Source organism: Phoca vitulina, unplaced genomic scaffold (assembly GCF_004348235.1).
Source record: "Phoca vitulina isolate PV1807 unplaced genomic scaffold, GSC_HSeal_1.0 scaffold26, whole genome shotgun sequence".
Taxonomy (NCBI): Eukaryota; Metazoa; Chordata; class Mammalia; order Carnivora; family Phocidae; genus Phoca; species Phoca vitulina.
In genome coordinates this window covers 1,410,037-1,432,985 of record NW_022589729.1, presented here as the reverse complement: position 1 = coordinate 1,432,985, position 22,949 = coordinate 1,410,037, and the positions used below count along the sequence as shown (strand labels likewise).

Sequence of the window (22,949 nt, the reverse complement as noted above, 5' to 3'; positions counted from 1 at the left end):
CCTGCTTGTGTTCTCTCTCTCACTGTGCTTTTCTCTGTCAAATAAATATCTTTAAAAAAAATTTAAAAAAAATAAAATGCACATGATAGAATAAACACTACAGTTTATAGCAGCAATGTCCACACTAGCCAAACTATGGAAAGAGCCCAGATGTCCATTGACAGATGAATGGATAAAAAAGATGTGGTGTATATATACACAATGGAATATTACTCAGCCATCAAAAAGAATGAAGTCTTGCCTTTTGCAACAACATGGATGGAACTAGAGGGTATTATGCTGAGCGAAATAAGTCAATCAGAGAAAGACAAATACCCTATGACTTCATTCATATGTGGAATTTAAGAAACAAAACAGATGAACATAGGGGAAGGGAAGGAAAAATAAGATGAAAACATAGAGAGGGACAAACCATAAGAGACGATGAACTCTAGGAAACAAACGGAGGGTTGCAGGAGGGGAGGGGGTGGGAGGGAGGGGGTAATTGGGTGAAGGGCATTAAGGAAGGCACGTGATGTAATGAGCACTGGGTGTTATATGCAACCAATGAATCACTAAATTCTACCACTGAAATTAATAATACACTCTATATTAACTAAATTGAATTTAAATAAATTTAGAAAAAAGAATAAACATTAAAAAAATAGAAGCTAAGAAACAGTAAAGATACAAACACAAAGCAATAAAGTAAGAAACAGAAGATAAGAGCACCACTAACAAAAATTAGTTGTTTGAAAAGACTAACAGAATAAACTTCTGAAAAGACTGATCAAGACGAACAAATTTTTATTTCATTTTATTTTATTTTTAAGATTTATTTTTTTTTACGATTTTATTTATTTATTTATTTGAGAGAGAGAGAGAGAAACAGCATGAGAGGGGAGAGGGTCAGAGGGAGAAGCAGGCTCCCCGCTGAGCTGGGAGCCCGATGTGGGACTCGATCCCAGGACTCCGGGACCATGACCTGAGCCAAAGGCAGTCGCTTAACCAACTGAGCCACCCAGGTGCCCAAGATTTATTTATTTATTTTAGAGAGAGGAGAGAAAGAGAGCATGTGAGCTGAGGGAGGGGCAGAGGGAGAGGGAGAGAGAGTCTCAAGCAAATGTCCCACTGATAGTGGAGCCTGACGTGAGGCTTGATCTCATGATCCTAAAATCATGACCTGAGCCAAAACCAAGAGGTAGGCACTTAACCAACTGAGACACTCAGGTGCCCCCAAGACGAACAAATTTTTTTTTAAGACTTAATTTATTTATTTGTCAGAGAGAGAGAGAGAGAGCACAAGCAGGGGGAGCAGCAGATAGAGGGAGAGGGATAAGCAGACTCCCCACTGAGCAGGGAGCCCGATAGGGGACTTGATCCCAGGGATGCAGGACTCGATCCCAGGACTCTGGGATCATGACCTGAGCAAAGGCAGACACTTAACTAACTAGGCACCCAGGCGTCTCAACTTCATCTTCATTTAAAAGATCAGAATGTTCCCTCATTTAAAAAATGACATTAGGGGCGCCTGGGTGGCTCAGTTGGCTAAGTGTCCAACTCTTGTTTCAACTCAGGTCATGATCGCAGGGTTGTGAGATCGAGCCCCCCGTCGGACTCCTGGTGGAGTCTGCTTGAGATTCTATCTCTCCCTCTTCCTCTGCCCCAACTCCCTCTCATGCTCTCTCTCTCTAAATAGATAAACAAATGAATAAATAAATAAATGAATAAATAAATGAATGAATAAATAAATACAATTTTTTAAAAAATGACATTAGAGAACTTATTTCATAGTTTTATTGTGACAAATAAATATGGAAATGAATGAAAAGTGTTTTTAAAATCCCTGGAACATAGAAAATGTTCTGTAAGTGTTGGTGTAATCTAAAAACAAAAAATTCATAATTCTGAACAAAAAAGTAGGATGGAGATTATATTACTATACATATAAGTAAAACATACATAAATGGATTACCTTATAGTATTAATGAATCCAGTGTAGGTGAAGAAATTTTTAAAAGATCTGGAAGACTACATCATGGATCACTACATCAAAAACTAATGATGTATGGTGACTAACATAACATAATAAAATTAAATTAAATAAAAAAAAAGATCTGGAAGAAAACCACATACCAAAATCTGAATAAGGGATTGTGTGTGCTGAAAGATGGGAGAAGATTGGAAATAGGAATGAGCAATTAAAAGGATTTTAGTTCTATCTATTGCCTCTTTATTTTAAAAAAACTGTAGAAGCAGATATAACAACTCGTTGACAGTGTATATACTTCTGGGTGGCAAAATTATAAATTGAACTAGTACATAATTTAAAAAAATTATCAGAAAGAAAGAAATCAAGCACCATGTAAGGTGAACACGCCACCTTATTTCTTGCATGTGCCCTTGGCAGGCCTTGGGGTGGAACTCTGAAGCATTAAGAGAGATTAAACAGTGGGTGGATGCCTGTTCACCATCGACCACACGGTCCCAGAGGGCCCCGGATCGGAGGTTCTCCCCACGATGTGCCATCATTGGTTATAAAAGGCATCTCAATAAATGTGTTGTTAACAATAGTTAGACTGATGCATGATTTAGCTAAGAAAATGAATTAGAAACGAACCACAGGAATTCTGTGGGGTAGGCAGGAGACCTTTCCATCGGACAAAAACCTCAGTTATCCCCACGACTGCCAGCTCCGTAGCTGATTCCTGCTTCTGTACTATCTAGTCCGCACCCCTGTGGCATCCTGCAAACACACGGACACCTCTTTGGGTTGTTCTCTGAGTTCTGTTCGCTGCTTCTTTAGTGACCACTCTTAACCACCCCTTTCCACCTTTTATGAAGAGATTGAAACCACTCCTAATATGACGGCCTACTTCCCTTTCTCTATGTTATTATAGCTTTCTACATTTTTCATACATTTACTATCATTTTGAGGGATGTCCAGGAGGGCAAGGAGCAAAAAAATAGCTCAATTTATTTTAAAAAGAATTTCAAATTTATTTTTCATGAGTGCAATGGTTAAGTTTGTGCCCAGGTAGTTGGCTAAACATGATTCTGGGTGTGTCTGTGAGGATGGTTTTGGATGAGATTAACCTTTGAACCAATAGACAAGTCAACCCCTTGCCCTCCCCAGTGTGGGTGGGTCTCATCCAATCCACTAAAGGCCTGACTAGGACAAAAAGGCTGAGGAAATGAGGGTTCATTCTCTCTTTCTGACTATCTTCACTAGGCCATAGGTCTTCTTCCGCCCTCAGCCTTGGATTCGGACTGGAACCTGTGCCAGGGGTCCTGCTTCTTAGGCCTTTGGACTGGGACCGCATGCCATCGGCTCTCCTGGGCCCTCAGCTTGCCGACCACAGATCTTGGGACTGCTCAGCCTCCACCATCACATGAGCCAATTCTTTATAATAAATCTCTTTTTATATACATGTAGATACCGGCTCCGTTTCTCTGCATAACACCGCCTCATATAATGAGCAGGCTCTTTTACATGCTCTCAGGCTATTCCATCCTTATGAAGGTTTTAAAAATAAACAGATGCTGGATTCATATTTATTTCCGTTGCATTTTGCAGTTTTTGCATGTTGGGGTCTAGCCCACCTTTTAGTACGATTGAGATAGTTTTGATTCTTGAATAGTCCATCCATGCATCACACACTCTTCTGGATCAGTCAGAAACCTGCTTTGACGCTTTGACCTTCAGCCCTGGCTAAGACATCACCCTCCATTGCGCTATATTAATTTTTTATCACTTTATTCTCTCCTCAAAGATCCTTAAATATCAAACCATAATTTAGGCTCTTGGAGTAATTAGGCCCAAGGAGTCTCCTCGACTAGTTTTCTATTCCCAATCTGAGACTCAGTGGCCAACAACAGTGTTTGTATCTCTATGAACATTAAGTGTCCATCACTCGGATGAGCTGATTTGCTGGTGTTTATGCAGCCACAAACAGTAGAACTTGGACAATTGCATTTAGTTCAAGCTCTATTTGTAAATGTCGACGTGCTGACCTTGCGCTAAGTGCTGGGGTTGCAAAGATGACTATGACAGGGTTCCTTGTGAATAAAATATATGGTAGAGAGCTGTGGTCTTCAAACCTTTTTGATTATAAATTATAGTAAGAAATACAGTTTATCGGGGCGCCTGGGTGGCTCAGTCGTTAAGCGTCTGCCTTCGGCTCAGGTCATGATCCCAGGGTCCTGGGATCAAGCTCCGCATCGGGCTCCCTGCTCTGCGGGAAGCCTGCTTCTCCCTCTCCCACTCCCCCTGCTTGTGTTCCTTCTCTCACTGTGTCTCTCTCTGTCAAATAATAAATAAAATCTAAAAAAAAAAGAAATACAGTTTATCTAATGACCTTGTTCACACAGTCATACTGATAATGAAAGCAAACATTTCAGAAAACAATATTTAACTTTCTTCATGCAATGCACTTGCATGTGTGTCTATTATAACCTATTTATTTAATTTAAAACATCAGATCATAACACAGTATATTGACTTTACAAGCCAGTAACAGGCCCCAATCAACAGTTTAAAACAATTTCAGACAATGGGGAACATTATGAGAATCATCTTTAATTCTAAATTTAGAGCTTTTCTTACAGATGATGTGGTTGCTGTTTTAGTTTGGACTCATGCCTACTCCTCAGGCATCTGCGTTTACATATTAATTTATTAACCCCTTGGGTCCTGATAGGATGAACTGCAAATAAGGTCACTTTTGGTGGGAATAATCCTGGAGTGACCGAAGACAGGGAAAGGTTGAAGAGCCAGGCAAGACAAGCCTGACCAAGGCTGGGTGGCGGGGACAGGGTCCAAGGAATTACCTGATGTCATTATCAAAGCAGAGAAATAATCACAAGACCAATTATAGGATTAAGGGGACTTGGGGGCAATATCAAGTGGATAGAACGCTGTAGGGTATTTTGTCTCATATCACTAAGCTCAGGGCTTATTTCCTCCCCAGATCTTCTCTGGTGGCCCTTGCAAGCTCACACATCCTGGGCCTGCCTCCATCACTCACTTACACGGTATTTTATAGGACGTTTTGGGGTCTTAAGAGCAGGCAGTGCCTTTCTTTGAATTCCTAGCATCCCGCCAAGTGCCTGGCAGCCTGGCACCCATAGATGCTCCATACACAGCCCCTGGCCTTTTCTAAGTCTCCCCTCCTCCGCTGTGACACCGAATTGGGATAACAGATCTCTGGGGCTCTTGTCCTCCTAACAGGCTATGATTTTGACAGATCTGGGGCAGCCCAAGGCACTCTGCTCTGTGTCTGGCTCACGTTTACACGTTAAAATGTGAATGACCCAGGCAGGATGGAGAGCCCTGCCCTGCCCCAGCGGAATGAGTGTCCTCCGAGGAGCAGCCGGAAGCCTAATGCTGCGGAGACAGGATTCCAGCCTCCAGCTCCCACAACTGCCGCTGCGTCCCAGCCAGCGATTTCCTCTAAGGTCTGGATTGGTCCAGGGAGCAGCAGAGGGCTGGCAAAGAGCCTCTATATATTCCTCAGAGGGAGAGGCAGTCCCAGACAGTTGTGAAGTTTTCAAAGTCTCGCTCTGCTGTGCAGAATTTGTGCTCAAAACTGAGGAGCTAAGCCACTTGCCAAAATGTGCAAAGGACTGGCGGCTTTGCCCCATTCATGCCTAGAAAGGTGAGAACCAAGTTATTTTGACTTAAGAGATAGAGATATGCAGAATCTTTGCTCAGGGGGAGGGGTATCCAGGGGCAATAGAGAGCCGTTGTTGTTTGTGCTGAAACAGGTGTGTGATTGTAGACTGGGGCTTGTCTCCTCTCTGCCAACAGCACTGATGCTTGTAGGACCTGAGGCAGATCCAACATGGGGTATCTCATGAACCATTTTGTCGTATCCAGAACTTCATTTCCTCCAAGGAGATGCCTAATCCATGGGTGCTTGGTCAGAGTCAAAAGTGCATGGTTAAGAGAATGGATTCCAACATCAAACTGCCTGCCTTTGAATCCTGGTTCCACTACTTACTATTTTGTGGCGTTGGGCGATTTATTTACTCTCTCTGTATTTCAGTTTCCTTCTCTGTGAAATGGAGATGCCAGGAGCATCTACCTCAGGGGCTGCTTATTAGGGCTGAATGAATTACTGGGTATTAAACTCCCAGCACACAGTCTGGCACATATAGAACTGTGTAGATGTTCGCCTTTATTACTTAATGTACGTGGACTGAGAGAGGGAGGCAGGTTTGCAGTGAGGAAGAGGGGATTTCTCATTGTTCTTTGTATCTTGATCCCATTAGATAAAAGTAGCTGGATTGCTGGAGAGGAGAAAGCCACTGGGACGCAGAGATTATTTATTGGCTAGTATTCTCTTTTTGGATACATGGGAAAACACTTTTGAGGTCCTCTGGTTATCCTTAAGCAGGACAATATTCTGTAGGGAATCCTAAGCATCGAGGCTAACAACCCAACAGCCCTACCTGACGCAGAGAAGTAGGGGTGTTTATCCTCCTCTTATTTCTCAAGAATGGATTTGATTACATTTGGTTTGAGTTTTCATTATTTAAAGAAAATAAAGGTGACCCTTGTGCAACCCAACTCCATCCCTAAAGGTACTGGAAGTGTTTGCTTAAGAAGGTTGTGTTCAATGGGCTATTTATGATCTCTCCTGTCTTTCACAAGCTCAGGCCTAACTCCTATTACTGTTCTATACCTGATTCAGGATCAAACTTAATATTGAATCACTTCTTGTATCTTTCATTGCACAGTGAAATCTTATGCTCTACAATATAACTATTTGTAGTTATATCCTTTAGGATCCTTTAGGGTGGCCAAGGAGCAAGCATTTTTTCCTAGATTGCCTGAACCTTTTAATTTACTGCCAGGTGGTATAATCTTGCAATTTTTGTTTCCTATTAATTTTTTTTCATATTCTATTTCCATTGCAAATAGAATCCTATTTCCAGTTACAATGCTGCCTGAGAGGACTGTTTTGGAGAAATGGGATTGTGGAACTGTTAGCACACATTCATGGAAAAATCTGAGATTATCTATCTTGAGGGAAGCATGATGCTTGAATGAATGCATCCAAACCCACCTTCCCTGCTCTCCTCTCTGTCTCTCATTTCCCTCATCGCCAGAGGCTCCCCTCCCCACTTCTCTCCACACTACAAGAGGAACATAGGTGACCTCAGTGCTTAGATAAAGATGTTTGAAGACTCGTATAGAATAAATTAGGACAACATATATGCTTACAAAACGAATCTGTTTATAATGGAAAGCTTTACCAAAGAGTTACATTGCACCTTTCAGTTGCACTGGAAATAAAATTCAGTTTACAAAAACCAGATTAACATGTTGTGATTGATCGTAGTGGAAAGAGGACTGGCAAAGGAGTAAGAAGCAGATTCAGTCTTGTCATCTAAATTTGCACCCATGAGCAAGTTCTTTCACTTCCCCAGGATTCTATGTTCTCATTTAATCAATGAGAGTTGGATTGACTGTCCTCTCACATTCTTTTCCATGCTGCCATTATTTAAATACGTTTAAAACATAGTTTAACTCAGCGGCTAGCAAGAGATGCAATTAAAGGGAAATTTATCCTAATGAATTTCTCTCTAAAATTTGGAAGCAGAAAAGAGTCAATTAATGAAAACTCATCCAGAACCCAACCCTGTGCTGAAATCGTGGCGGTGGCAGAAGCAACCTACTCAGGGATTCTAATTCTGATTTTCAAGAAAGTGAAATTTACTCCACATGCCAGATTTAATCGTAGAAAATATTCCTTGTTCAATGTGTAGGGAAGCATTAAGCCAGAGTCAACTTTGACATATTCGTAGCAACTGTTCTTTGTTTCTTTACATCTTTAAGACTATTGCTTGTAAAAACCCAGAGTTGACCTCACACATTTTTATATATTCAGAGAGACCAGTAATCCAAACATATGAGCAACAAATGGCCACCACCCCAAATTTCTGCCTCGTGGCATATTGAAACCAGTGCTATGTGGGTGGCAATGTGACAGTTAGTGGAAAAATGAAAAAGTTGAGTCAATTCAAGTTCTTATTTTTCACCCACGATTTTCAACTTTGAATTTTAGGCTTATTTTGAAGATTCATTTTATTTCTAGAGTCTCTTGAATTTCTCTGAACGAGCTTAAGTTTTAAAGTAAACATCGCTCTTCGGAAAAAGACAAAAATATTTCAAAATAAAAAGTGTTATTATGATGATTCCCCCCAAAAATTGGTAGTGTAATATAAGACAGTCAGTGTGATTATTATAATTGTTCTCCTTCAGTGCTGACTAGTCCTGTCACCAAGTTCACAGTCTCTACTAACCTAAAAAGGAGAGTGAGCTAGTAATGAAAACTTAGCTTCTGACAGAGAGTTTTCCCTGGGATCTTAAAGTGTTGCAAACCCTGTACCTCTGTCCATGTCTGCGGTAGCTCTGATGTCTGTTTAAGATTATAAAGGCTGCTGGTGGTGAAATGTTTTCAATCCACGGTTCACCCGGGAGCCTCTGGTCATCTCCAGTTTGTGGCAATGCTGGGAATTTCAGGAATTGTAGAAAGTTAATGAGGAAGGTGATGTTCTGGTTCTTTTAATTTATTATTATTTTTACTGAACATTCCATTTTTTTCTCCTCTTCTGATTTATATGTGTGTCTTAAGTGTGGATAATTTAGAGTAGAAAGTCACCTAATAAGCAGGGCCATTAATCAACTAATTGTTTAAGGTTGTTAAGCCAAATGGAAGCACCTTGCTGAGTGGGCCAGGGCTCCTAGGTCTGCAGAATTAAGTAAATACTACTTTTTCAAAGGTATGAACACATCCTTGGGCCAACTGTGGAGAAAAATGTGGCAATGAACTTGAACAATTCGTAGCTCAGTCAGAATAGGTAAAAGATCATCAAAGAAGCCTACAGAGATGGTGGGAGTGCCTCTAGCTGAATTTAGGATCATGCTTTCTGGGAATAAGTATTTACTTATTTATTTTTTATAATGTTATGTTAATCCCCATACATTACATCATTAGTTTTTGATGTCGTGTTCCATGATTCATTGTTTGCGTATAACACCCAGTGCTCCATGCAGAACGTGCCCTCCCTAATACCCATCACCAGGCTAACCCATCTCCCCACCCCCCTCCCCTCTAGAACCCTCAGTTTGTTTTTCAGAGTCCATCGTCTCTCATGGTTCGTCTTCCCCTCTGATTTTCCCCCCTTCATTTTTCCCTTCATGCCATCTTCTTTTTTTTTTTTTTAACATATATTGTATTATTTGTTTCAGAGGTACAGGTCTGTGATTCAACAGTCTTGCACAATTCACAGCACTCACCATAGCACATACCCTCCCCAATGTCTGTCACCCAGCCACCCCATCCCTCCCACCCCCCACCACTCCTGCAACCCTCAGTTTGTTTCCTGAGATTAAGAATTCTTCATATCAGTGAGGTCATATGATACATGTCTTTCTCTGATTGACTTATTTCTCTCAGCATAATACCCTCCAGTTCCATCCACGTCACTGCAAATGGCAAGATTTCATTCCTTTTGATGGCTGCATAATATGGGAATAAGTATCTAAAGCTTGCTGTAGTTCAGTCTTCTGATATAATTGCCAATATTCCAATGAAACTTTATATGTTAAGAAAGTAAACGAACTATTCAATAAAACTGAGGGGGGGGGTGAGTTACTCAGAAAGACTGTTTTGATTCTTATTGATGACACAATATTGTTCATTTCTCTGGATTGCCTTTCAAACCTCCATACTTGCCTTAGGCATAAGGATGAAAGACCCGGACCCTGCTCTCAAGGAAATTGCAGCCCTGTTAGGGAGATAACAAACAAGAAATGAGTCCACAGTGTTGAGATCCACTATGAGGGAATAAATGCATGGAGTGCAAAGAAGCACAAGAGTGGGAGTCGTTGGGGGTGGGGGGCTCAGAGAGCTTTTGGTGGTCAGGGAAACTTTGCAAGAAGTTACAAGAAATGATACTTAACCCAGGCTCATGAATGAAGCCTCAGGAAGGAGAGTTAGCCAGGTCTAGCAGAGAAGAGCTGAGAGAAAGAAGGCGTTCCAAGGCCAGCTCCCCAGCCAGCCTGTGCAGAGTCAAGGAAAAGAGAGGGCCCAGTGAGCTTGGCTGCTGTTAGGACATCTTTGTCCTATCAGCATTATCTCTCAGAGGCAAGCAAGGAGGGAACTTTGAGTTTCTAATCAGTTAACCTCCCATGCAGCACATCCTGTATATTGTTTCCTTGGGACTTGTCAATTCCCCTTCCACTCCTGTCTGTGAAGATGGAAGAGATTTGCTCAGGGGAAAGATACTGCCCCCCACTACCCCTTCGCCTAAAGAATTTATTTACTAAATAACAATCTGTACTTGGCACATAGTAGGCACTTAATAAGTATTTTGTCAGGAGAATGCACAAATAAATTTATAATGAGTGCAGAAGACAGGGTTGCTCACAGTTTGGCCTAGTGCTTCTTCTGCTTACAGAGGGATGGGGAGAACATCAGCAGTGTATTAGAGGCTACAATGGGGAGAGAGTGTCTGCTCCAAAACAAAGAGGGATTCCTACCTCGGGGAGTGGGAGTTGGGTTAGGAGAGGGAGGAAAGTGGAGAGGAGCCTCCAGCATTTCTGCCACTTTCTTAGGAAAATCTAGTTAAAGAGGTGAGTCTTTTTGTTTCTAATGAGGGTAGACCTGGAGCTGTTGGTGAAGCTCCTGAAACTATCATCTCAGCTCCTGCAGTTACTGCCCCAGGTTTTCTGATGGATTTCATCCCCTATTCTAAAGAGGCACCTCTTCCTAGTCTTCCATTCAGTCTGGGCCATGTTGAAACACCAGATCTCAATTCAAAATACTTTTGGATCCCAGAATCTTAAGTTTGGGAAGATCCTTGAAAGGTTATCTAATTTTTCCTTCTTTAGCAGAGACTAGCCACTATCACAGGATAGCTGATATCTAGGGACGGGGTTAATGTTTCTGTGGCTCATGGTTATGACTTTTGTCTGTCCTGCTGGCCAGAAAGCCAAGGAACTAAACTTTAATTAGTTCAGTCAGGATCAATCCTTAGTAACAGGAACCAGACTATGGCTGGAGGCCAGAAGATAGCAGGTTCCTATCTCTTTCTTCCTTTAAAGCCCCAATCAGTTCCCAGATAACATTGAGCCTGCACTATATTTTAAAGGCTGAGTCACCCAGAGGAGAAAGACAGTGAAAGCCTGTTTTTGACTGCCTGAGGAAGTAACTCCCTAAGACTACACATTTTAGGAATACTAAAGAAAACACAGAGTAAGGAAGGGGGCAAGGTCACAGTCTGTCCCCTGCCTTAATATCAGCAAGGGGTTGGAGCAGAAAGAACATGGTGCTTGTAACTCTATCTCAATTACTTCCTAGCTGTGTGAACTGGAGAAAGTCACTAAACCTCTCTGAGCTTCATTTCCTCAGCTGTAAATGAGGATACTTTTCTTGTTGGGGAGAGACGCTATAACCCCTATTAAAGAATTAATTTCCTTCCATCCTTCTTTCCCTCTTCGTGGGTAGTCAGGAAATCATTTAAAGCTCAATTATGTGCCAAGGCCTTTGATAAAACTTATTTATTTTCATCTTTCCTCATCATAACCTTATCTTTTTAAATAATAAAGATAGATGTGTCAGATAGTACAGTATTTTTACCATTTCATCCATAATTCTTTCAGCAGGTAGGTATCTCCTTTAAAAATATGCCAACTTTTTCCAAAACATTAAAAGACATTAAAAACCATGATCATACTTAAAAATGAATAATTCTTTAATATTAGTAAATATCAGGCGAGGATCCAAATACCCCCAATGGTCTTTTTGCAGTTGGATTGTTTGAATCAGGATCAAAACAAGGTCACGCTTTTTTAATTGTTATTACTGAATTTTATTATTATTGAATAGATAAGCACTACCCATTGATCTAGTGCTCTTTCTACAATTAATTGGGCTCTGTTATGTAAAAGCACTTCTTACAAATGGACTTAAGGACACCTAGAGACTGCTTTTATCTGGTGGGGAGACATTAGCAACCTTATTATGAAGGATTTGACAGAGCAGGTGTGGTGAGGCGGGGTGCACTGCTCATAAACAACGCTGACCTCAGGGGTTTGTCTCCAGGGCCCTTTCTCCCACTCTTCCTGTCCCTTCACTGATTGCAGAAAGCCTCTCACAGAGTCTGCCGGACTTCTCTACATCAAATCCTGTTAACTACGCCCCTACTGCATGCAGCGCACCCTGCCAGGAGCTGGAAGCTTGCTGGGGTGCAGATCATTTTTCTGCCTTTTTACTTCTCATGGTGAGGGAACTGAGCCCTCCTCCCTGCTGAGCTAGCTCACATGCAGTCTCCCTGCCCTCCACGCCCCCTCCCCCGCCCGGGACTGAAGGATATCCCCAAATCTCCACCAGGTGCAGATAACACATAAACCCCAGGCTCACACGTTGGGATTGGTTCAGAGACCCTTAAATTTCTCCTTAGTCAAAAGGCTTCCTGTCTTTTATTTTTCTTTTCCTTGCAAGTATTTGTAGAACACAGACTTTTTACTTTTTTGTTTTTTTAAGACAGAGAAAGCATGAGTATGCATGGGGTGGGGGAGTGACAGAGGGAGAGAGAGAATCTTAGGAACCCAACACAGGGCTCGATCTCAGGACGCTGAAATCATGACCTGAGCCGAAATCAATAGTTGGACGCTTAACCGACTGAGCCCCCCAGGGGCCCCTGTAGAACACAGAACTTTTAGATGCAAGCATAAAAGGCTATAACACGTGGAAAGGGTCCTGGGTGGGGAATATAGGTATCCTGAGCTGTAACCTTGGCCTCTGCTAAGCAGCAGAGGGTGAGTCCTGAGTCAGGTGCCTCTCCTGACCTCATCACGGTACTTGTAATGATGATGAGTCAATTCTATGACCCTCTCCCCTCCTTCCAGCTTCACTACTTTATTGTCCTTAATTTGGACACCAAGTATTTTGAGGAAAGATTGTACTTTTATTCTAATTTTGCATCTCATCCCAATCCCACAGGAAGGCCAGGGAACTAACTTCTGGATGTAGCTTGAAAGCAGCAATCATTCAAAAATGTGCAATTTTCTTCCAGCCACTTTGATTCTCAAAGGACTAAATTAAGAACCCCACATTTCTTAAAAAAAAAAAAATACTTGTGACACATTCAGAATAAACTTTCAGTTTGTGAAAAATATATATTTATGGGCAGTGGAATGGGACTCTTTTATTTTGGTGAATTCCATGAAAGGAAAAGATGGTTTCAGTTTCTTGTAAAATTTGAGGGTAATTTAGGATCAAATATCATGGATTCTAACAACCTATGATTTTTGTACTTTGTTTACAGTTAATCTCAAGAGTGTAAGCTCCTGGAGGGCAGGCAGGGAAATGAGATATAAGAACACAGACATGCCTGCCTTAGGGGTGGGGTTCCATTGACTGCTTTCATACTAGGTCACGTTTTTCTCCAGTCAATGGGAAGAGTCGCCCACTCATGCCCTTCCCAACGCTGCCCAGAACGAGACTCACCCTTTGCCATAATAGTGAAAGAGTTTTCATCCTTGAGGCTGGAATGAGAAGGGCGAATCAGGATTTCTAGGCCTTTATATTTTTAAACAATCTTCATCTACCAGCTGAGTAGATCCTGGAGTCCCAGCAATTCTCAAATTGACGTGGGGACTGCTTTGGGGACTGCATGAATCCATGCCAGACATATAGCACGGAGAGACTGCAATTTCCACCTACACGAGGACATGGAGTTTGCCTCTACCCCAGGCGTTAGAAACTGGGTCTTTCCTGGAAAATCTGAAGGTGCAGCCAACCTAATCATAGGACGCATGTGTCATCAACACAGCTCATGCACATGTGTCTGGGTTTATTCACTCTCACCAGAGTGCTCCTGGAAAGTTCAGACAGGGCATTTCTTTGCAAAGCATTCTATTCTGTTGCCACGTCGAGATACAATAACTTGGCCTGACACTGTTTCTCCTTCAAAGAGGAAATACTGCAGGGTTGAAAGGATTCGCCCAGGCAGTCTTTGAATGCTTTGGGCAGTGAGTATCTGATCATCACAATGGCTGCATGAACAGCAAATGAGGCTAAGGTCATGCGTCTATAGTCTACACGTTCTTCCTTCTCCTATCTGACTGCTTCCCCAGACAGTTCTCAAGCAACACCTAGCCCATCTGGACAGAATCTCACTCAGATCCTCACAACTCTACATTCCAGAAAGATGTTGGAACTATCCTCTTAAAGTCAGAGGAGGAGATGCAGCATGCAGTAAAATACTTGAAAAATGTAAAGTGCTCGGCTCTGTAAGTGCTTATTATCAGTAGTGAAGTGTGTGGAGCTGTTTTGGTCAAGCTACTACTTTTTGACATTTTCTTGTACAGAACAGCTGTTTCTGGATGAGGCACTTGTCTGTGGGGATTCGGGAGGTTTAGAAAGAATCAAGATGTTCCACTGACAAAGTAGTTTGTTGTGTGATAGTTTACTAGAGATACCTGAGTTCAAGACTATGGGACCGAATGACTTGCGCACTTTGGGACAAGGTCAACAGTGCAGGTCACACTTAAGACTTTCTCAGAAGAGCCTATTGTCTAAGGTCTGGTGCTGGTGCTTTCTGGATGACAAGCTTCCAGAATCTTAGACTTTGTTTCTGAATCCCCCAAATCTGAAAACATGTATGTCACTTGAACACGGACACGTGCACATGTGTGCCTATGCACACACGTGCACACACACCCCTGATACTTTTATAACTTGGAAAAAAAGATTGTTGAAATCAGGGATCCCTGCAGACAAATTGAAAGCGAAGCTGTTCACAGAGATGAATGTAGATCAATGGGGATTTTTTCCTTCTTCAACAAATAGGTCTCCTACCCTCATGGTTAGCATTTACACTTTCTCCTTTAGTTGGGATTTTCTCAAAATTCTCAGCTGAGGTTTCAAAAACCTTTAGATTTTTTTTTTTTTTGATTGCCCTCTAACTTTTATCTTCCGGTTTCAGTAAGAATAGCTTAACCTTTGTCTCCCATCCTGGTCCACACAGCACCCTGAGGTTTGTAATTAAGCCAAAATGGCTGGCAGAGGCCGGCCTGCAGTGAGGGAAGGAATATAAAACTTTCATCAGCCACTCATGGAACACATTTTACTAAATGGATCCTGGCTTGCGAGCAAGAAAAGGGCAAGAAAAGCTAAGACAGCTGATGATTATGACATTCTAGAAGTGAGTGCCTAGCACAGTCTTGATCACCCAGATGCACGCAGTCAAGTCAAATGCCTGAAATGGATGGATTCTGCTCCTTGAGAGAGGATGTGATTTTTTTTCTCTCCTCTCTCACACCACCAACTCAGAATCACAGACTGAGAATAGGATCAGGGCCCCAGACAAATTCCTTCTTTCATACGTGAGAAAACAGGTCCCAACCTGTTTGGGTGACTTGTCCAAGATCACATAGCTGGTTAGAGTTGGAGCTAATTCAAGGTCTGCAGATTGACTTTTCACTTTTATTTTATTTTATCTGATGGACTTTAATTTATGAATTTTGTGTGTCTTTGCTTTTAAAATACTTATTCTTCCACAGACACCATCTTTCAAAAAGTTTTGGTTACCAGATACACTGTAGTCTTTAGGGAAAAAAATTTTTCCCCATTTCTATTTACCAGATGCATAGAGCTGCCAATTACAATAACTGAACAGCATGAGACAGGTTTATTGCATAGTAATTAAGAGCCCAGGGGCTGAAATGAGATTGAGTTTGACTCCTACCATTGTCATTTATCAGATGATTTTGGGCAAATCCCCAAACTACTCTGTAACTCAGTTTTCTCATCTGCAAGGTGGGGGTGTTATTTATACTTCCTTCACAGGATAGTTATGTGCACTAAATAAGGTTATGCACTAGATGTACTGAGTAAACCAGTTAGTTAGCTGGATATGCGTGACTTCTCTTCGTGCATGACTTTTCTTAACCATCTTCAGTTGAGGAAAACTTGGCAGTCAAATCTCGGATTGGGGCTAGAACAGGGAACTGCAAAGCACCCAAAATCAAATGAGACAAGTCCCCCTCCCAGCTCCCCTTCTTGTCTGTGCCCGTTTCGATGCCTTGTAGATTGTTCTTCTGTCATCCTGAGTGAACATTTCTCAGGGGCAGGCCATGTCTCAACGGTTTAACAAGATCCTTTATACCATTTAGAAGACATCATTCTTCCCATCTATGTTCTGTGGCATGTCCCTAGCACCTCTCTGGCCCTCAGGTCTTTTTTCCTTTGTTGTGTTTTCTATCTGATGGTCTCCTAGCAGCTGTGACTTGCATTTGCAAGACATAAAATTACACATGCATTTGTCTCAGATCCCTTGTGCCTTCTGTCTAGAGGAGGGTGCTCAGCCCAGCAACTCCCGCTTTGTATCTTTCTAGTGGCACCTGGGTGACCATCTGCTTGGTTCCTAGACTTTGTTTGTATCCTGAGCCCAGATCTCTAACTTAGCAGCTCCCATCCTATCCCAGCAACCACACAATTTAGGGCGTCCCCCCTCTTTAGTTCCTGCTGTGTGAGGGCCACAAGGAGGACTGCATTGCTCCCCAGGAGGAAAGTGAAGGAACACTATAAACATGCTGGAGAGAAGTTTCCAGGATTATGACCCTGCAACATACTCATGAACTTTGAAATCTTCTTTGGAAGTCTTAGGAAGATGTGGACTTCTATATTAAACTTTGGGAAGGATCCCTGGGGAGCTGGAAGAGACGCAGGAAGCCAACACCTGTGTGGGAGTGCAAACTAATTCCCTGTCCTCCCTTGTCACTCAGGGTCCCAGCCAGCTCATCCATCCCCAAGCTTCAACCCCTTGGGGAGATTTTCTCTGTTTCTCCCTTGGGGAGAAGCTAGCCCTCCATCCTCTGAACTCTCACTCACAGAACTGTTTCATCTTCCTTCTAGTTCATATCACTTCTTCCCTTTCTTCTTCCCTTCTTTCCCTTCTTTCCTCAGATTCAACTTGGGTTGGGTATTTGACAGTACTTGATTTAATTCTTATCTAAACCTGCAAGGTAGATATTATTAACATCCCTGTTTTACTAATGAAGAAGCACAGATAATTTTTTTTAAGATTTTATTTATTTATCTGAGAGAGAGTGTGTGTACAAGCAGGCGGAGGGGCAGAGGGAGAGGGAGAAAGAGAATCCTAAGCAGACTCCATGCTGAGCACAGAGCCAGACGGGGGGCTCAATCCCAGGACCCTGAGATCATGACCTGAGCTGAATTCAAGAGTCAGATGATTAACCGACTGAGCCACCCAGGAGCTCCAGAAGCCCAGATAATTTAAATGTCTGACCCAAGGTCAGGAAGTACACTAGGTGTGCATGAGTTCCAAAGTGCTAATTTCAAATCTAGCGCGTATTCCACCATATCATAGCTGCATTCCAATAAAACTGTGTAGACATATCTTCTTTGTAAAATGAAAGCTACTTGAGGTGAGGAACAATCTCTTCTTAATTTTATAAAACACTCGCCTACGTTCTAGTACAGGGCCTGAAAGACAGGGGTTCCTCTATTCAAGTCTGATAAGTGAATAAACATGGAAATGAACGTGTGAATCAATAACTGGATAGTTCTTGAAAATATAAATCTTGAGAATAATAGGGGTTGTTACAATATTTTGGCGGAGGGAGAAAAGAAATGGTATGAAATCAAATTCTGTGCTTCAGCAAGAAATAATCTTCTTCCTCACACTGAGGTCATTATTTTGCTCAACAAACCTTTCTAGTTAGTTGGCAAAGATAAATGTTAACCAACTGTTTCTGATTATTTGAGGTAATGAATTTGGATCTGTTACATAAAGTCACAGTGAGGGGACACATTGCATCCTGGGAACCATAGTTTTTATTAAGTGATGTAGCACATGTTACCGTTGAGTAAGGTCCTAGCAAATTTTATTCTGCTCCTCTTTCCTTTCTTCCTTCTTCAATACTCTATTGCCCACTTTATGTCCTTCTTTTGTAATATATAAAATACGTTAAATAAGGTAGGGGCCATGTACAACTAGAAACTTTTGGTCTGTGAAGTCCCTCTTTATAATTTAAAGCGGAATGACATGGAGATGTTCAAAGGCTATGGATCACACCAGTGTTCAGAGAGGCTCTCGTGGGAATGCCTCTGACCCCTCTACTTTGGGAACTCAAAATAAACCATAAATTTTTGTCTTCCTTAACTTGAGGCTGATGTTCCCACTATTCATTATCTGGCTTCCAAACTGAATTACCGAAAGTCCAAAAATCTTGCCAACAATATTTTGAATGAAACAGGGAATGAAGGTCAAAGGGAAATAATCTGCTTCTATCCTGTCTGTCTTGTTCCCCCATGGCCTCTTTCATCACCCCCAATAACCTACTCTGAGTGATGAATGTGTCAGAGACAGGCCATGAAAGCATGGGAAATATCTCCATTTCCACGGGAACCCGTGGGTAGGGAGTAGCCAATGCCTGGGAAAAACAATACTCTTTTTTTTTTTTTTTTTCATTTTTAAATAGCAGCACAAAGGCGGTGATATTACAGTTTGGCTCTGAGCCGTACCAGGCAGCAACAGATATCTCCAGATTGGCTTTCTGTGTCTCTCCATTGGAGTGTTCTCCAGCAATGTACCTTGTCTAGGCCCTCAGAATTAGTTGCATTATTCCAAGGTGGAGGCCTTCTGAAAGAAGCCGATCTTGCATGTTAATCAAATAGATCCTTGTTGAACATATTCTATTCTGTTCTGTTCCATTTCATTCCATTCTATTCCATTTCATTCCATTCCAGTCTTCTATTCTATTCTATTCTATTCTACTCTATTCATCCAATGAACATTTAGTAACCAACACCCATGTGCAAGATGCTGTGCTAGAGAGAGTAGGGCAAATATAATTAAACGATAATAAGAATAGGTAACACTTATATTTACTACGCTCCAAGTGCTATTCTAAACATTTCACTGCATTAATTTATTTAGCCTCAGAACATATGTATGAGGTAGAAACTATATTATCACCATTTTACATAGAAAAATGGAGGCTCAGAATTTAAGTAACTTGCCCAAAGTCACCCAGTTGGTAAGTAAGAGTTGGAATGTAAGCCCAAGCAGTGTGGACCTGTGCTCTTAGGAGTTAAAGCAACTTTAATGTACCGAGTTAATTTCAAGATGCTCTGGGAGACCAAGGAAGTAAGATATGGTACTCACCCCCAAGAAGATTGCTATCTCACCGGAAGTACATACATCTGGAACTCTTAGATGTACACTCATGAGGGATGAGAATAATTGCATGAAAATGTGCTGTGCACAACTTTGCAGAAAAAAATGTGTCCTATCCCTTGCTCTGCAACTTCTTAGAAATCTTGGGATAAGATCTTGTGAGATCTTGTAAAAACCTTTTAATTTCTACAAACCTCAGTTTTTCCTCTTTTAAAGTAAGGGGAAGGGCAAATTAAAAGCCTTCTATGATCCCTTGAGCGTGACTCTATTTTGTGATTTTATACTAGAGAAGACAGAAAGCAGTCTAGGCTGGAGTAGTTACACAGGTTTCAGGAAAAGAGCGAGATTTGTTTGGGGCCCAGAGTATTAGAACAGCTTTAAATTGCCATACAGACGGCAGTAGAGGGAGACTGTGTGCTTGGGGGATAATGGGGAGACCAGCAGAAGTAAAATAGACGTTTTCCTTCTTTGGCGCAGGATTTTTAGTAAATCATCATCATCATCATCATCATTAATATAAGTGTTTCTTGGGTGCCTGGGTGGCTCAGTCGTTAAGCGTCTGCCTTCAGCTCAGGTCATGATCCCAGGGTCCTGGGATCGAGTCCCACATCGGGCTCCCTGCTCGGCAGGAAGCCTGCTTCTCCCTGTCCTACTCCCCCTGCTTGTGTTCCCTCTCTCGCTATCTCTCTCTGTCAAATAAATAAATAAAATCTTTAAAATATATATATATAAGTGTTTCTTATGTAGTAACTCCTTTTATCATCATAAGAACTTTATGAGGTAGGTGCTATTATTGTCTCCATTTTACAGATTAGAAAACTGAGGAGAGGTTTAAGTTTTTAAACCTTAACAAAACCCTTTTAAGGTAAGGTTTAAAAACTTGCCAAAAGTCACATATGTAGTAAGATAAATCTGGATGGTTTGGTTCCAACATCTGCGCCCTTAACCACTATGCTATTCCGTCTCTTGCCTTTTAGTTTTGGTATTAATTTGATTTTATAGGTAAGAGCCCAATACTCCACTTTATTGTCCCTCTAGGAACAGCCTAGTTGCTTTACAAACTCTTCCAGTTATATAACCTGGGACAGGATTTTGCCACAGTTGGGAGGTGGGCATTTTCTTTACCAAGTGCAGGGAAGAGATTGAACACAACTCAACATGTTATTTGTCACTGTAATAATGGAACTGAGATCTGGAAAGTGTCATACGAGATCATCTGGACAGATCCAGGTGGTTATATATGATTTAAGTTATCCAAAACAGCTGGTTGCTTGTCTTTTCTTGATGACTTTTTTTCAGCAATGGAAATTTTGCCACATATAGTTCACTATTCCCATGATTTCATCACCATATGGTGACTGAGTTCTCCTGAACACTTACTGTTTTAATTTAAGCAATCTTGTATTTGTGTGGGGGATGTTTTTTCACACGTATAGGTGACTGGTTTTGAATAATTTAAAATGGATGCATCATTATTTATGTTTCTTGTTTGAAGCTTCACCGTGCCCTGAAGCCACTCCTCAGCCCCTTGCTTGGGTCTGGAGATCATTTTGGGTGAAGCTGGAAGCTCTGGTGCTAAAGGTCAGGTCTCATGGGCACCTTCTATCTTTTCCCCTCTGTGGTCCTACCACCTCCCTGGAGTCCTGCAAAAGTATGTGGTAGATGAGGGTGGCAGTTTGGTGAGTTGTAGAACACTGAACTGTAGTCCTCTGACTTTGTCTCGGGAATGCTTTCTTGTCCCTCTCTGTTTTCCTGCTTCTTCCTTCACCACTCATGAAAAGCGGTCTTCTTTTTTGGGAACAAGCCAGTGTATCTCCCCAGTGAGTTTAGGGTCTTGGAAAACAAGGGCCAGACATGGAACACTACCTTCAATTAATATCTGCTTTCAGCCTCACCACACAGCTCCCTCAGAGGTAAGAAAGAACAAAGGCCTAGTTACCTCACGTGTCTCGGAATTGCAATTCAGGGAATATAGATTCTTGAAAGTAAGAGGAAAAACTCTATGAAGAGGAAAACATGAATTAACACCTCAACAAATTAATATTGTATGCAAGGTATTGTTTCCATAAACATATTGTGACCTTTAAGAGTTGCTGCAGATCACCCACTTTCTGCCTGTTTGCTGTGAAGAGGAGTGACTGATGTAAGAAAGACATTAGGGTTCAAAGCCGACAGTCAAGAAAGAATTCTTGAGATGTCTTTGGTGCAAAAAGGTGATTTTATTGGAGCACAGAGACAGGACCCCTGGGCAGAAAGGACTGCACTGGGGTCATGAGGAGTGGGGCATTACATACTTTCAAGTTAGGAGGGGGTTAGGGATAGTGGAAGCCTCCCAGGTATTTTGGAAGCAAGGTTTCCAGAATCCTGAGGAGGCTAGCTATTGTTAGGAAAAGGTCATATATTACTGTTTAGTAAAAACTCAATCATGAGACTCTCAGATGTGTATCAGTGGGCCATTTGTTTGGGGGATGATTGCCAACATGTATCTTGGAGGGGGGCGGTAGAGATAAAGGAAGTTTCCAAAGGAATTTTCTTATGTTAAAGTAGACCCACAGGATCCTGAGGGTTGGACCTAAGATCACCCTTTGCCCTTAGCAAAGTATTACCATCAAGGCAGCTGAGTTCCTAGAGAAATGTCACTCTACCTGTTTCAAGGACTTATCAAGGGGCTGTAGGTAGTAAGGAAATTTAATAATTTTTCTTCTGCCTCTGTTTCCCACATCATGATCTCTTGACCAGGTGGAGAGCTTGCACCTAGACGCAGGGATTGTGTGATTGAAATGAAAGCCCGGTGACCTCACATGGTTTTCCACACTTGGATATACCAGGGATCTGGGGAGACAGAGTATTTCTCCCCCAGATGACTGAGGAAGAGGATGCATCATCAACTAGGACTGGGCTCTATCAACCTGCCCACATCCAGTCTGCTTTTGACCAATAGGGAGCAAACAGGGTGCCACAAGATAGACCTTTCCATACCACCTATAGGCGAGCCAATCCCTCACTTTTGTTTTTGGTCACTACTGCTAAGACCCTTCTGGCTTTTCACACCTAGTTTTCCTCCTGTCTTCCCCAGAGTAGGGTCACCAGGAATTGCTTCTGACTTTTCCTCATTCCCTCACTTTTGTATCTTTGTCATTTCACCAAGAAAGTAATGCTGAAGGCTTTGTCAGCAGAGAAAAGAGGCAGAGCTAAAATAAAACGAAAGTTTTTATTTGGGGTCTCAAAATTGCCACTCAGAAAATACAGGTTCAGGTAGCAACTCAAATTGCATTGTTTCCACCCCAGCCCCTCCCCACCAGGGAACAAAAGTCAGGGGTTTTTAAAGACAAAAGGAAATGCTTGTATATGTTGTTTACAAAGAATTTCTATTGGTGTTGGTGGCAGGAAACAAATCTTGGTTGAACAGAATTGGTTGCTAAGGCTATCACTAAGCAGAAGCTCTTACTATAGCAAGTCGCAGGTGTTCAGGCTGAGTCCTTGGAATATTTGCAGTTTGGCCCAGTTGAAGGTTCATGATTTCGTCCTATGAGAATGTGTATAAGGCCCAATTCTTTAATGGCTTCCTGGCTCCATTTTAAAATCCATGGATATAAGTAACTCCTTTTCATTTCACCTTTCACAGCATGGAGTTTATTCTTCCAACCAAAAGAAAATGAGCTTAATGTGATCAAATACTAATATCCCCAAGGTTAAAGGAAACTGCTACAAACTGTAATGCTAGGTAGTGTAAGATGAAGTTTCATAGG

At 41.8% G+C, this 22,949-nt stretch overlaps 1 protein-coding gene across 1 annotated transcript in view; it reads left to right on the top strand.

Moving 5' to 3' along the window:
* Positions 1-5,516: 5,516 nt before the first annotated feature.
* Positions 5,517-22,949, top strand: part of RGS5 (regulator of G protein signaling 5) — a 48,213-nt gene continuing 30,780 nt past the window's right edge. The window contains exon 1 of the mRNA XM_032422368.1: positions 5,517-5,636. Within this exon, the coding sequence (XP_032278259.1) occupies positions 5,593-5,636 (44 nt within the window). The 5' untranslated portion in view covers positions 5,517-5,592. The remainder of the gene's footprint in view (positions 5,637-22,949) is intronic.